Raw genomic sequence first — 15,044 nt, 5'->3', positions numbered from 1 at the left:
ATTTTGCATAGAGTGACGTAAGCCCCTTTGAATATACTATCTTTATTTAAAAGGTATTATTTTGACATATTGGCTTCAGTATTACATCTGTATGTCATATTCAGTCGTTATAAGTTGTTTTTTCGAACTGTACTTTCTTTATTTTTGTGTTTCATAAATATTTGGTGACATAATATCTCATACAGATGTATGTATTTTCACCAGGTGTCTGCTGTCTCGTGATTTTGTTCGAATTGGCAAGTGGTTTGTCCAGCCGTATGATGGGACAGAAAAGCTCATCGGAAAGAGGTAAGCAGAAATTCCACGCCATAATTTTTATTTCAGGTTTGTATTAATCAGTTCAAATTAAACCTGATTTGATATCTTGTATTGATTTATATTAAATAAGTTTCTGTCTTTAGATGTTTTTACTGCTTTGGTTCTGTCACTTCTTTTCGAGGAATGGAACCAGTTTTGATCAGCATCAGACACGTTAATTATATGGTACTGTGCAAATTCCAGTTCAGTAACTTTCTGGCGTGACCTTTTAAATTATAATAGTTGCGTGTGGATGGATAAGATAGATAAGGTCTGAAACTGTCTCCAAAATCTGGCACTTTATTTAATATAATTTGATATACAACTAAGCACAGATGACATTATAGATTAATTTAAATTAAACTCTCGTTAGGTATTTCTAGAACTTGATATTATAAAAATTGTGAAAACCGATTAAAAACGTTTCTCTCACCATTTCCCAAGTGGTAAGACAACAGATGCTATGATTCCAGTTTCTATTCTTGGCAGAAGCATGGAGATTTATCTCTTTGCCTCTGGGAATGTATTTTCTCGCATGTTGTCTTAAACAGTGGCCTTCCGCAGTTCAGACGACATGGCCAGGACATCTGATTGCCTATGAACATTCACACTCCTCCCAAGAGTGGCGCTGAGGAGAAGAGACGAAAAAAAAGGAAAATAATGACGGCGATGTTGATAATGAAATATAAACAACATAATCTAAAATCATAACTTGGACTCTCACTTCGAGAGAGGAACAGAGGTGTTTGAGAATAAGGTGCTTAGGAAAATATTTGGGGCTAAGAGGGATGAAGTTACAGGAGAATGGAGAAAGTTACACAAGACAGAACTACGCGCATTGTATTCTTCACCTGACATAATTAGGAACATTAAATCCAGACGTTTGAAATGGGCAGGGCATGTAGTAGGTATGGACGAATCCAGAAATGCTTATAGAGTGTTAGTTGGGAGGCCGGAGCGAAAAAGACCTTTGGGGAGGCCGAGACGTAGATGGGAGGATAATATAATAGATTTGAGCGAGGTGGGATATGATGGTAGAGAACTGGATTAATCTTATTCAGGAGAGGGACCAATGGCGGGCATATGTGAGGGCGACAATGAACTTCCGGGTTCCTCAAAAGCCACAATTAAGTAAGTAATATCTAAAATCAGGTTACATACTTGCTTGTTGAGAGAAGAAATTTGCATTCAAAAGATTTTGGAAACAGGATCTCACTGGTACAGTTTTTTTTTTTTTTTTTTTTTTTAATATGGTTCTTAGACAATCGTTTCATAATACGACTTTTCGATTCTCATTTTAGTATCGAAAAGTAATTGATTTCTGCATCCATAAATTAGCGTGCTTAAAAGAAATTTCCGTGCCTAAAAGTACTTTAAAGCACACCAATTAGAAATACTCCACTTAAACAACTTCCTAACAACCAGCAAAACAATCACCATAGCCTACTACATATCCGAAGGCCATGAAATCCATCTCTTTCCATACGAATGTAATACTCTTTCATCTTTAATATCAGAAGTTCGCCATTGTGAGAGAACGAATTAACAATTGCATTCTCTTTAAACTCTAGGCATTCTCAAGTGACTGTCTAAAAAAATCTTGTATGAAACATGTGCGAAATTAGAGTTTTAAGCATTCGCCATGTTGTCCACCTTCCCTTTGGGTCGGTGAACAATCTTAATTTCTCGTGCTTCAAACGTTGTCATTTCGCAACTTATTGCATAAATAGCTATTATATATTTCTTGCAGTTACAACCAAAACTTACTAATGAAAATGTTAGTATAAAATTTTTTTCTCCCCCTTTATCACTGCTCAAATGGTCTACAAGGTGTGAGCAGCCATGAAAAAATAGTACCATACCTCAAACGTTAATATTTAACTAATAATTTATTTGTTACTTTTGCAGCACGCATTTCTCATTCTCTTTCGCATTCTTCGTGCATGGGGAGAGTACCGTGTGTGCGAGCATGGATGTGCGGATGCATCCTCTGGTTCGGAACCTGACACACCAACACCTGCTGCAGGCCCAGGCTTCCTCCTCTGGCATACCAGGTACGTACACAGTCCATCTGTACTGTTTTTACTTGTAATTGTATTTTGTTTCCTTGCAAAAGATGAAGAGATACACAAAATGAGCTGGACAGTATGTCCGTCAACTTTGTGTTGTGGTAGAATTAATTGTTAATTACTGGATTCACTTCACGTTGTGAATTTGTGCAAAGTCTTCAAAAGATCCCAGGTCACCCAGATATAGTCAGAAAAGTGCCTCAGTGTTGTTAGATTACATGCACAGTTGTTACACCTGTACAGTGCGGCCAAATGTAAATCTAGTGGGACAAAATTGTTTTTAACTGTAACCTGATGGATCTTGTAGTATAAAAGAAAGTTATCTATGTCACTTTCCCCCCTCCCATGAGTAAATATTTTTCTTCAGGTTATTTTACTTAAATTTGTTAAGTTAAGGGACACTGGGAGTGAATTTTGGGGCAAAAATGGCACAAATTTCGAAATTCAGATTATTCTGTATAACTTCACATTAGACCTCAATGGATCATTTTGGCCTAAAATATTTCGCACACTACCATTTTTAAAGGCCCAGCGATTTTTTTAAATCTCCTATGTAACTCTTTAAACCCTTCGTATATCTAGAAACCTTTTTTTTTAGGCATAAAAAATGTTGCATGCATCACAGTTTTATTCCAATTTGCATTACCATTTGCATGAATATTCTTTGATATAGTGTCTTTATAATATGTAACAATGCATTTTATGGTAGCTTCATTGATTAACCCACAAAAAAAAAAAATTGTATAATGAAAAATATATAATATTGTCGATATAGTATTTCATTATAAAGAAAAATTTATTAATTTATTAATTTGTAAAGTTTCTTTCAACCCATAAGCAGTGCTGACTAGATCAGACGTTATGGACAGTACTCTATAACAGAGTCGCCAGTATGAAAGGATAATTCCAAGCCTTTGGCGTGAGACAAACTCGATAGCTCAGTGGTAGAGCGCCTGACCGGAGAACAGGAAGTCGCAGGTTCGATTCCCGCTCGAGGTTGTGTAATTTTTCTTTCATACCATGACATGATTGTGAGTATAATAGTATTTAAATTCATCAAAAATTTATTTTATTCATTTTTAATAATAAAATTTCAGTTTGAAACAAATAGTGTCAGAAGTATTTGTATATGAAGGTACCAGAAAGTAGCATTTTTGTTTTTCTCTTTGAGTTAACTTGACTTGCAAGTAACTTTATAAAATTTGCATAATTCCACTACTAAAACTGTTGAAGATGAAGTGTTGAAAAGTTGCACAACAGTTTTTTAGTTACGTGTATTATGTGTGCAAAATTTCCATTCAATAGCTTAGTAATAAAATTACCAAAATTAGACAATTCAGACCCAGTTTCCCCTAAAATGACTTTCAGCTGAGGGTGGACAAAATATTAATTTTACGGTTAATTTAATTTATTCGTTGTTTGGATGTGTCCATAAAGTTCTGCAATGATTCTGTGAACTCTACATATCAGAGAAGACAACGTGCAGATTGCCTGAAGTCACGTCCAGCAGTGACAACAGGTTTCTGGTTGTCCATATGACATAAATTATCTTGAGGTGAAACATCAATGTAAATGAGAGAGGACTGTCGGACGAAGACTCTGGAAATCAATTGGACCTGTAGAAGACCTGCAACTGGTACACATCTCTCTCCCCAGCATATAACACTGTGATTACAGATCACGTGTCAGTACTGAAATTGAGCTATAGTGCATTGTTAGTGGATTAGTCGTGTTGCCTTCAGTCATCTGATGGTAGAGAGAAGATATGAATAGCGATAATCACCATGCAACTTCATTAGGAGGACGGTGTTTGGTGGTGACTCAGTCATGGTGTGAAGCAGTGTCAGCTCTGAAGCCTGGACTGAGATTGTTTTCGTGAATGAAAGGGCTCTCTCTGACTGCACAGTGATAAATAGAAGATGTGTTAGTAGACCATGGTATCCTCCTCTTTAATCTGTCAGTAAGGACTTTGTGTGCATGCCAATGTGTGCCTCCATGCCGATCACTCATGGCACTAAGATACCAACTCTGGACTGACCAAGAATTGTTGGAGGAACCAGTGCTCGAATTGATTGGAAGAGGGGAGAAGCCCGGGAATTTTCCCCTTTCTGGATTTCTTCCCCCCTAATTTCTGCATTTCTGTGTTCATTTCAACCAGGGACAGAAATTTTTCCTTTCTGAATATTGTGTATGTTTTCATATTACTAGTACCACACTGGCCTGAATTCCTGGATAGTAATATTTCCCTGAAATTACATTTCCAAAAACTTACTTTTATTTTCTATGCAGCATTAAAAACATTTTAGATTTTTTTATAACCTTGCTAGAAATACTATACGTTTGTTGTTTGTTATTACTGTTGTTTTCATAATACGATTTTGTAATTTATTTGTGAATAACCTATTGCCTATTAAGTCATACTCATAAGATAGGATAGGAAGAGTTGTCATGGTTCCAGAATTTAAAAGTACTATGTCAGATGTTAACGACAACAGCAGCAGCAATAATAATAATAATAATAATAATACATAACTTTATAAGAATTAACTTTAAAACCGAATATGTTATGATATAATTGATATAAATGCTTAAAAAATAATAATATTAGATATGTCAATGTGAAATTTCCCCCTCTTTATATTTTATCAATTACACATATATGCTGATGGATCAACCACAGAAAACCTTACTGGAGCTGGAGTTACATGTACACATTTTTCCTTTTATCATTCTGTTGGCAGAGACACAACAAATTATGATGGTGAAATAGAGACTATACACATTTCTCTCCGACAATTATTAAATCTTCCCTTAAATAAATATAGCAAGACAGTAATTCTTTCAGATTCTAAAGCTGCAATTCAGGGAATATGTTCAAATGTTACAAAGAAGTCAACAAAAATAAGAGAATGCTACAAAATGTTAACACAACTCCAAAAAGTTAATAAGACTGTCCATCTCCAATGGATTCCAGCACACTGTGGAGTCATGGGGAATGAAACCGCAGACACATTTGCAAAGAAAGGCACAACAATAAAACAAAAGCCTAAATTTAATTTCTCATATTCCTCAATAAAATGCTTGATCACTACAAAATTTTCTCATTCATACCTACAAGAAATAGAATCAGATGCTAAAGACAAAATATGGATTACACTACTTTCCAACGCAGATATAATCCCCCAGAGACCAAGGAAAACAGCAGTTGCAGCCTTCAGACTATTGACAAATCACGACTGTCTAGCAAGTCATCTCTACAGAATAGGTATCTCAGCCTCACCCATATGTGTCCTGTGTAATGATCCAGCAGGAATGAATGAAGACCACTTGAAGACCTGTGAAACATTAAGATCAGAAGAAACTACAGTTCAAAAGTATTGGAAAGCACGACTGCTAATGGCTTCATTGCCAAGTGCAAGGCACTAGACAACAACAACAACAACATATTTTATCAATTCGAACACTAGGAGGAATAATTTCCCACAGAAAACTGTGCAGGACTATGTTGCCAGCATGTCATGGTGCGTGAAAGCTGGCATCTCTGCTAAGTGGTAACATTGAATATTGAAAAATTAAAGAATACATTGACAGCTTGTAAAGTTTTAGTCACATAATCATGTGGTAAGAAAACACATTACAATTCTTTATTGTAATAATAGATTGCTGGGGGGGGGGGGGCAAGTAGCATTTTATACCTTTGCTTGCTGGTGTGAAAATTTTCTGGTGATACATTGATACATGTATGGATGGTTAACAGTAATGAGGACACACTAATAAGAAGTCAGTAAGTATATAACTTTCATTTAGGTCTGTGAATTGCATCTAAGCAGAGAAGGTGGCGAAAATACACTATAAGTGCAGTTTTAATGAAATAGTACAAAATTAGAAATTCTTTGAAGAGAGTGGATGTGTCAGTTCTTATTATATAGCATAGTAACTGATGTATTTATTTATTTTTCAGTTATTTTGGCACCTTTTGGATTGGCGGGGACACTAACTGGGCAGGCCTATAAGACCATGGATGTCCAAACGAAACGCCAGCTGGATGAGTGGCGCCAGTTCTATCCCATTGACACCAAATTCTCGAGCTGTGATGTTGGAGGCGAAGAAGTACAATTGCCCCCAGCTGTTGAGGTTGTGGTAGGAGGTGTTAAAATGCGGTATCCTACATGTTATGTGTTGGTTACGGACATGGATGATCCTGCATCAACAGTTCGGCAAGGAGCCGTGTCTCCGACAGGGACAGCTGCAGCAGTAATGAAATCTGTTGGACTTCCATCATCGTCGGCCGCTGTTGTTACTCCCCCATGTTCACCCTGTCCGCAGCCTATAAGTGGGGGTAATAGGCCACCTTGCTCACCTCCACCCTACCCGTCGGCAACCAGCGGCCACAACCCGGCTTCAATGCAGCACAGCCCTCCCCCAGCCACCAGGCTTCCAGAACACGTCTGGCAGGACAGCACTCTGAACCCCACGCAGCACGAGGTCACGGCGGAGCAGAGCGAAGCTGCTTCCAGCCAGCAGCCACAGGCGGGGCAGTGGGAGTTCGCAGACCCCACACGGAAATCCATGTGCAGTTGCTCAAAGTGAGTGGATCTTATATGCGAGAATACTTACTTAGAAGTAGATAGCATCTAACATTGTTATTACCTGTTCCAATTCAGATTTCATTCTTGCAGGTTGTATGTAGATAATTTAATTTTTCTAGGCTGTCCAGTACATCACATTGAAAGTGACTTCTGCATAGATTTAGTTATGTCGTGAAATGTGCAAACTAGAGATGGACTGTTGATACTGCCTTTATTCATATATTAATGACACACATTTGCCGCTTTTAGAATAAAACTAAAACAGTTTAACATCTGAAAATTAAATGTGAAAATATTCCTTAAAGAATTTTTAATTAATTCTTGACATACCTAAAAATCTGTTGTACCTTTATTCAGATTGGTTACTAATCATGATGTCCTAAATAAATAGCTACATAGAATTGGTTTATTAATTTCTCCAAATTGTTTGTTATGCACAAAAAAGAAGATATGAATACGGAACACTTGGCAAGCTGTGAATCTTTCTAGACTATTGTAGGTCTTATCTCCAAATACAGTAAAATCTCAGTATAATGTACCTCAGAAAACAATATTATTTATACAGTAAAACCCCGATTATCCGTCACCCTGTTAACCGATTGGTGGATTATCCGACTGTCTCTCTCGCAGAAAAAATATGAAGTACTGTACATTATATTAGTACGAATTATTTCTACAGAGTGTTTTTACAAACCTTTAACCTTACTCATTATGGTCTACTCTTTGAGTGACCGTACTGTTTAACTTTATGCAAAAGTTTTCTACAAGTGTCAAAAGAAAACATGTTGTACTGCGGAAAAAAAGTGCAAGTAATTGAGTGGTTTGGGAAAAGAGAAAATGTGTTTCATCTCACATCACAATACGAGATAGGAATTACAACTTTGCGCGATGAAAAACAAAATATAAACTGTATAAAATTTGTAAATCTACAACATGAGACCTCTACTATTCCTATCTTTCCACAGAAAGTCGTTGTAAGGAGTTTCCTTGGCCATTAAAAACCCGTCGTTGAAAACCAGACTTAAGTACAATAAATAATGTTTTAGTAACTGACTTATTGGAAAATCAATCGTGAATTGTAAAAAAACAGACTTAAATTATTGAACTTCTGATCCACTACCTAGCGTATTAAAACAAAAGACCATGGAGGAAATTACGAAAATATTATGTACTTAGTTTATGAAAACTTTTTATGGTACGGATTATCCGATTTTTTGATTAACCGTTCACTTCACCCCCTTCATTACCACGGATAATAGAGGCTCTACTGTACTTTAATTTGAAAAGTAGATTATAATGAAAAATGGAAGCTCATCCAAAAAAACTTGTTTCGATTCTACATTAGTTGATGCAGAGTTATTCCACAACATAATTATCTTTTATTTACTGCAGCTATATTTACGGTCCAAGTAAGATTAGACAACTCGAGAAACCCACTACGCCTACACAGAACTACAAATAATATACATACCACTCTCCATGTATTACATATCAGTCAATTTTAAAATTATAACACAAAGAAATTATTTAAATTTGGAAAAAAAAAAGTGATATCTATAACAAACATACACATGGTACACAGTACAATAAAAAAATTTAAAGAAGCTTTTAACTTTAGTGTGGTTTGTTTTTCTCAATAATTTATATTCTGTGAACTGTTGAAGTTCACTTACTGATTATAAAATCAATCATTCATGCTAGAAACAACATAGGACAAAGATCATATGCACACAAGATGCTACACTTTACACACAATACCAAGTTTCCAGCCAGTGCGTTAAACAGATACACATAGTAAATAAAATCTGCAACAGTGATAGATAAAATGAAGATGGAAAAGTTGAAACTTTCAAAATTTTCATATGTTATGAAATGGTCATAAGTAACAATAACATAAAAATTAAATATATTTGCGTTATAATGTATGGAATATTAGTGGGGGATATAAAATATGTAGGTACTCTAAACTGAAGTCCACTATATTGAGACAATACTGTATTGGGAAGCAAGACAGAAGATAATTTCATTATGAAATCCTAAGCACTGAGTACATACACACACAGGGTAACTGTATTTTTTATTTAGATAAATTGGATGACTTGACACCATTGGCAGTAACATTTTATTTTGTAGTGGTTCATATATGAATGTTATGCAGTTCTTATGGATAAATTGAAACAAGTACATCAAGTTCTTCTATACAGAAACACATGAGAATAACTTTTCAGTAATCTTCAAACAAATTGCGTCAAGTTATCCACCTGTAAAGACTGAATAGAGTGTTGTTACGTTAAAAATCAAGTTTTCAATCCAAAAGCAAGACTTCGGTAGTCCAGTGATTACCTTTGGACTCGAGTACTGTGAATGGGTTTTTAATGGACAAAGTCTCAAATAAAACTTCCACCAGATTTGGAAGTAAAGCTGGTGGGTCCACGCAGTGAATTTACTGTAGATGAAAGATCCCTTTATACATAAAGACAGAAGGCTTGCCATTGCTCTGTTCTCAGCTCATAATAAAAGATGCCTAACAACGATTGTGGGGAAAACGATTGCAAATATGCTGTCACGATCTCATTGTTGTACAGCTTTCTATGTGTAGTGATGTGTGTCCACATATGAAATAGGCAGGTCGAAAAGAAATATCAATGAAGCTGACACAAGTTCAAAAGAAGCCTCTGACTTCATTGTCAAGTGCACAGCATTGAATTTAAATCAGTCAACTGTATAAAGACTGTAATGTGTTTGCACCAAAAGTTATAAATTATTTATGTATTACAGTACTACGAGGGCTATTCATACAGTAACTTCCGTTTATTTTTTTACAAATTTGTGAATGACATTACAGAATTGGGTTACAATACGTTTGAAAGTATACACTCTAATTTATTTTTCCACATAGTTTCCAGTCACATTGAGACATTTGTCATGGCATTTGACGAGCTTTGAAATTCCGCAATTGTAGAATTCGGCCGCCTGCGACTGAAGCCAACCTACGACGCTGGTTTTCAACTCTTCGTCATCATCAAAGCGCTTCGAGCCAAGCCACGTCTTCATGTGCATGAAGAGATGGTAATCGCTAGGCGCAAAATGTGATGCTTTTCTCGATCAGATTGTGACAGGAGATGAGACTTGGGTGCGGTATGTGAATGCAGAAACAAAGCTTCAATCACTGCAGTGGGGCCACACTCACTTGCCGAAAAAAACCACAAAGTGTCGCCAAACACTTTCCACGACGAAACTCATGGCAACTGTCTTCTGGGACACAAAAGGAATTTTGCTAGTGGAGTTCTTGGAGAGGAATGCCACAATTAATGCTGAGCGTTACTGTAACATATTAACAAGCTTGAAAAGGGCCATTCAAAACAAACGTCGTGACATGTTGAACCCTGGGGTGATTTTCCTGCATGACAACACCCGGCCGCATACAGCTTGTCGTACTGCGACCAAACTGCAAGAGTTCAACTGGAAAGTATTGGATCATCCTCCCTGTAGCCCAGATTTTGCGCCTAGCGATTACCATCTCTTCATGCACATGAAGACGTGGCTTGGCTCAAAGTGCTTGGACGATGACGAAGAGTTGAAAACCAGCGTCGTAGGTTGGCTTCAGTCGCAGGCGGCCGAATTCCATGATTGCGGAATTTCAAAGCTCGTCAAACGCTACGACAAGTGTCTCAATGTGACTGGAAACTATGTGGAAAAATAAATTAGAGTGTACACTTTCAAACATATTGTAACCCAATCCTGTAACGTCATTCACAGGTTTGTGAAAAATAAACGGAAGTTACTTTATGAATAGCCCTCGTACATCTGTACTTCAAATGAAAATAAGTAGATGGTGTTGAGTGTTGGAAAATTCTGATATTGTCACATCTCTAGTTCCAGCTTAGAAAGGAACTTTTAATGAGCTTCTATCAAACAAAACCTCCCCTAAAATTGTACAAGTCATTAAATCTCCATAGCAGATAGAGAAACATAAAAATATTAACTGCCTATTTTAACTCTAAGTTTGGAAAATTACAGCTTGAATGTAATACTTTTGAAAAAAATATTATATATTAGCTCCTGACCTTAAGTAGATGGTGTTCTCTCAGCAGTTGCATTGCATTGAGTGCATGTCAAGTGACAGTGCAGGCATTCACAGAGAATGACAACTCAACTACTTTTCTCAGTAAGCGCCATTGTTTCTTAATGCAACATTCAAAGTAAACTGCTGATGATAATGCTTTCTCATGGTCTCTTGATCCACGTCTGAGCGATAATGTTAAAATATCCTGCATATAATGTTCTCAAGCTTTCGATAAGGTTCTTTGGAACAAGTAATGAGCCACCAGTGTAGCTTAGGTGCTAGCACATTTGACTACTAATCCAGAGTTGCACTCAGGTGTGGATTCGATTCCCACTTGGGCTTGATTACCTGGTTGGGAAAAAATCCGAGGTTTTCTCCAACCGTAAAGCAAATGTCAGGTAATCTATGACGAATACTCGGCCTGGTGCTTTCCAGTGGTCCTTTCAAGACCAATATATTGTCGACCTGGTTGGCAAGTTGGTATAGCGCTGACCTTCTATGCCCAAGGTTGCAGGTTCGATCCCAGGCGAGGTCGATGGCATTTAAGTGTGCTTAAATGCGACAGGCTATGTCAGTAGATTTACTGGCATGTAAAAGAACTCCTGCGGGACAAAATTCCGGCACATCCGGCGACGCTGATATAACCTCTGCAGTTGCGAGCGTCGTTAAATAAAACATAACATTAACATTAAAAGACCAATATATTGAGGTTTTACTGTATTTGTCTGTCTGCTGTGGAGATTCATGTGTTCAGTCTGAGGGAAAGTTTCGACATGAGTTCATTAGCAGTTTTCCTGTTCAACATAACTTATCTACGTGGGCATTTATGTATTACAGTGGCAGGTGACTACTTTGATTTAACTTTTTTAATAAGATTCTTGCATTTTCTGTATATTTGTAATAACTATAAGCAATTCTGCTCTTTGCAAATGTGTATTTTGAATCAAAATAAGGGAAAGTTAATTAATTTTAATGAAATGTGCAGTTACTAATGAAATTACTGCTGTTTTGTTTTGATGTTTACATTAGCCAGTAGTTGCTGCAGCAATCCCTTATTTTAACAAGATTCACATATTGGGGTTCTTTCACTTCTGACAGGTATTATCTGTGTCACACTGGCTTAATGATGAAGTTCCAACTGTAATAATATAATACAGCATGTTTGCATTTTGAATATATGCTATATTGATGTCTTGGCCTACAAGAATGATAATGTTGTCATTTCATTTTTGTGCAAAATGAGCTTGTCCTAGCAAGATTATTGCTTCAATATATATTTTATTAGCCATTGGCTTGTATATAAAAACATGATTACTCTTCTGGTAGCCATTTCCTGGTATATTTTTAGTGCATTCTTTCTTTGTAAATTTTCTCATGTTAGCACAGCATGCATATAGAAAGACTACCTATTCTGTAATTATATGTAGACTTTTAAAAATTAATTATCAGTTCTGTTACTTTTCCTAAATTAGTGTAATGGATAAGCATATACAAACTCTCTTTACACGAAGTGTATTTCCTATGGCTAATCTCCCCATTGTAGCAGTCTTCTTACTATAAATATAAACGCAACTTTTAATGCATAATGTATCTGGAATAGCACTTTAAATAATCAGTAATAAAATTTGCTATTTGAGAAAATTTTTAAGTTTTTTTTTTTTTTAACCATGTGTTGAAGTATGAGTTTTTCTACGTTTCTGAGTAAGAGTTCAGAAATGTCATAGAAATTACAGTAAAACTTCATTTATACGTTTTTATGGGATCTGAAGATAAAAAGGCTAAATGAGAAAAATGTATAACTGAAATGACATTAAATAACATCAGAAATACCATAAATTAATAAAATGAGGTTATTTACAAAACAAAAAAAGTCAGTTATTTTGGACTGCTTGCTCCTAAGGAATAAACTGTGTCCTCAAATTGTGGTAACTATTCCATAATTTGTTCAGTTACATCATGATGTGTTAACGAAATGTTTGGCTGTGATTGAAGGACACAAGATTATTGGAGGCAAACATGGGTAGCTTGGAATTTCCACGAATTCCAAAATGGGCTGCATCTTAACAATGAAATACAATCGTATGAGCGGGGCCACCCATAGGGAGGGACTGGCACCACTCGAGTGGGGTGACTCTGACTCGATTTTCAGATGTTTTTAGGGGGAGGAAGACAAATATTCACAATTTTTTTTTTTATGTGAAAGAAGAATTCTATCAATCATATATTATTGAAATAGTAATTATGGTTTCAACAAGTTTTAAGAAGTAGACTACTATTAAGGGCCTAAGACTGAAGTAGCCTCTATAAATATGATATTTCAGTTAGGATACTACCAGTTACATTACACTGACTTAGTTATATCTGCATTATTTTTAAACATATTTATAATGTTTCCACTAAAGTATGCCTGGATTAGTTTATAAAATTACATCTTGCCAAAGTAATATTTCAATTTCAGTAAAAGCAGAGTTGCCAAACATTGTAATAAAATGTCTGTAGCTTGTCTTAGTACTGTATTTAAATTATAGAATTTCAACATTCATTAAAATGGATTCGGAACACCTCAAAATCTGTGCTTCAGTGGCTGGCCATGATAATATCTTTGAAAAATATTGGAGTGCAAGAGGTCAAATGACTTTATTGTCAAACGCCTGGCATTAGAAAACAACAACAACAACATTCATTAAAATATTGGCGAGTGAGGAGGATGCCCTGACAGATGTTTATGGTATGGGCGGCCCTGGATAAGTGTAAAAATCGAATAAAAGAAAAATGTATATTCCAAATAAATTAACATGAAAAGTATAGAAACTTTGCTGGAATCTTGGAAAAAATGTTTAAGTGTGAAAAACGCATAAGTTCCAAATGTATAAAAGAAAAGTTTTACTGTGTATCTCAACACATAGTCGAAAACACCTAAGTCTTCTCCCCTATTAAGTTACCATGGAAACCTGAAATCGCGTATCTTCTAAGCATAACATAATTATTCGAAGTGAGTCTCTTCTGTGATTGGGAGTTTGTATATGCGTTCCTCCTGTAGTTCTACTTTAATGTTGGGTGCATATTTGATGATTGCTTTGTGTTGTACACAGTGAATGTAGAATGAACTCCTGTAGTCATTAGGAATATCTCTGCCAAAACTGAGGCTCAGTCATAACACTTGAAACAGAAGTGTGACACACAGTGCTTCCAAACTTTCAGGTGTAAGAAAGGTGCAAAACATATGGCTCAGAACAAGGGAGGAGTAAATAGTATCGGGGGTGTGAAAACACTGAAGGGTGAGAAAAGCGAGAAGGGTAGCCGTGGGTCCGGGCGAGGGGGTGTGATGCCATTCCACCGGCGATCACCTGTAGCTGATGAAGGGGCTTGGGCTGTTGAGGTGGCAGGGCCGCTCTCGAGGTTCGTATGGCTCCATCACCTGATCAGTGGCATAACTCGAGGACTAACTATTGCTGTAATGTTGGCATTACTTGCTCTCCCTGTGTTGGGACCCACCTCTCCATGCATTTTTGCACATGACTGACGACTACCTGTTTTAAAATATTCACTCCTCTAGTAGCATTATATTATTTTTATTCTGTGAAGGTAAACTAAGAAGTAGAAACTTGGATGTGTGTCTGTGTAGTTGTGTGGAATTATGCGTGTGCGTGTGTGTCCTTCATTGCGTAGAATATATTCTCATTTACTTGAATCCATACAGATATCATTGAAGCTGTTTTCTTATTTATTTATTTATTAAGATATAATAAGATTGTTTATTATTGCAAGCAAAAATTACATACATTAACAAAGATTTTACAATACTATTGCAATACTCGTATTTGAATATTCTTAAAAATTCAAAATTGCTTACCAATCTCATATTCAAATACATATTAGAAATTGTTTTACAAATAAAATTGTAACTGGGTCACACCTGTAAAAGCAAGATGCTGAATGGTAGGTTTTACTTTAATGTATTAATTCTATTTTTCACATTTGAAGAAAATTAGTTGCAGAATCTTTGCGTGTCATGAATTGAAA

The 15,044-nt window shown here is 36.1% G+C and overlaps 1 protein-coding gene across 2 annotated transcripts in view; it reads left to right on the top strand.

Moving 5' to 3' along the window:
- skd (mediator complex subunit skuld) overlaps positions 1–15,044 on the top strand; it is a 267,609-nt gene that overhangs the window by 181,175 nt on the left and 71,390 nt on the right. Inside the window, exons 4-7 of one of the 2 annotated variants that reach the window (XM_069812534.1) lie at positions 205–288; positions 2,206–2,351; positions 6,328–6,952; positions 14,223–14,420. In XM_069812534.1, coding sequence (XP_069668635.1) covers positions 205–288; positions 2,206–2,351; positions 6,328–6,952; positions 14,223–14,420 — 1,053 coding nt within the window. The remainder of the gene's footprint in view (positions 1–204; positions 289–2,205; positions 2,352–6,327; positions 6,953–14,222; positions 14,421–15,044) is intronic. The other variant, XM_069812535.1, reaches the window with a different exon arrangement.

The sequence above is a fragment of the Periplaneta americana genome, chromosome 16 (assembly GCF_040183065.1).
Source record: "Periplaneta americana isolate PAMFEO1 chromosome 16, P.americana_PAMFEO1_priV1, whole genome shotgun sequence".
Classification (NCBI taxonomy): domain Eukaryota; kingdom Metazoa; phylum Arthropoda; class Insecta; order Blattodea; family Blattidae; genus Periplaneta; species Periplaneta americana.
The sequence above is the reverse complement of the archived record's forward strand: the minus strand, read 5'-3'. Positions and strand labels throughout refer to the sequence as shown.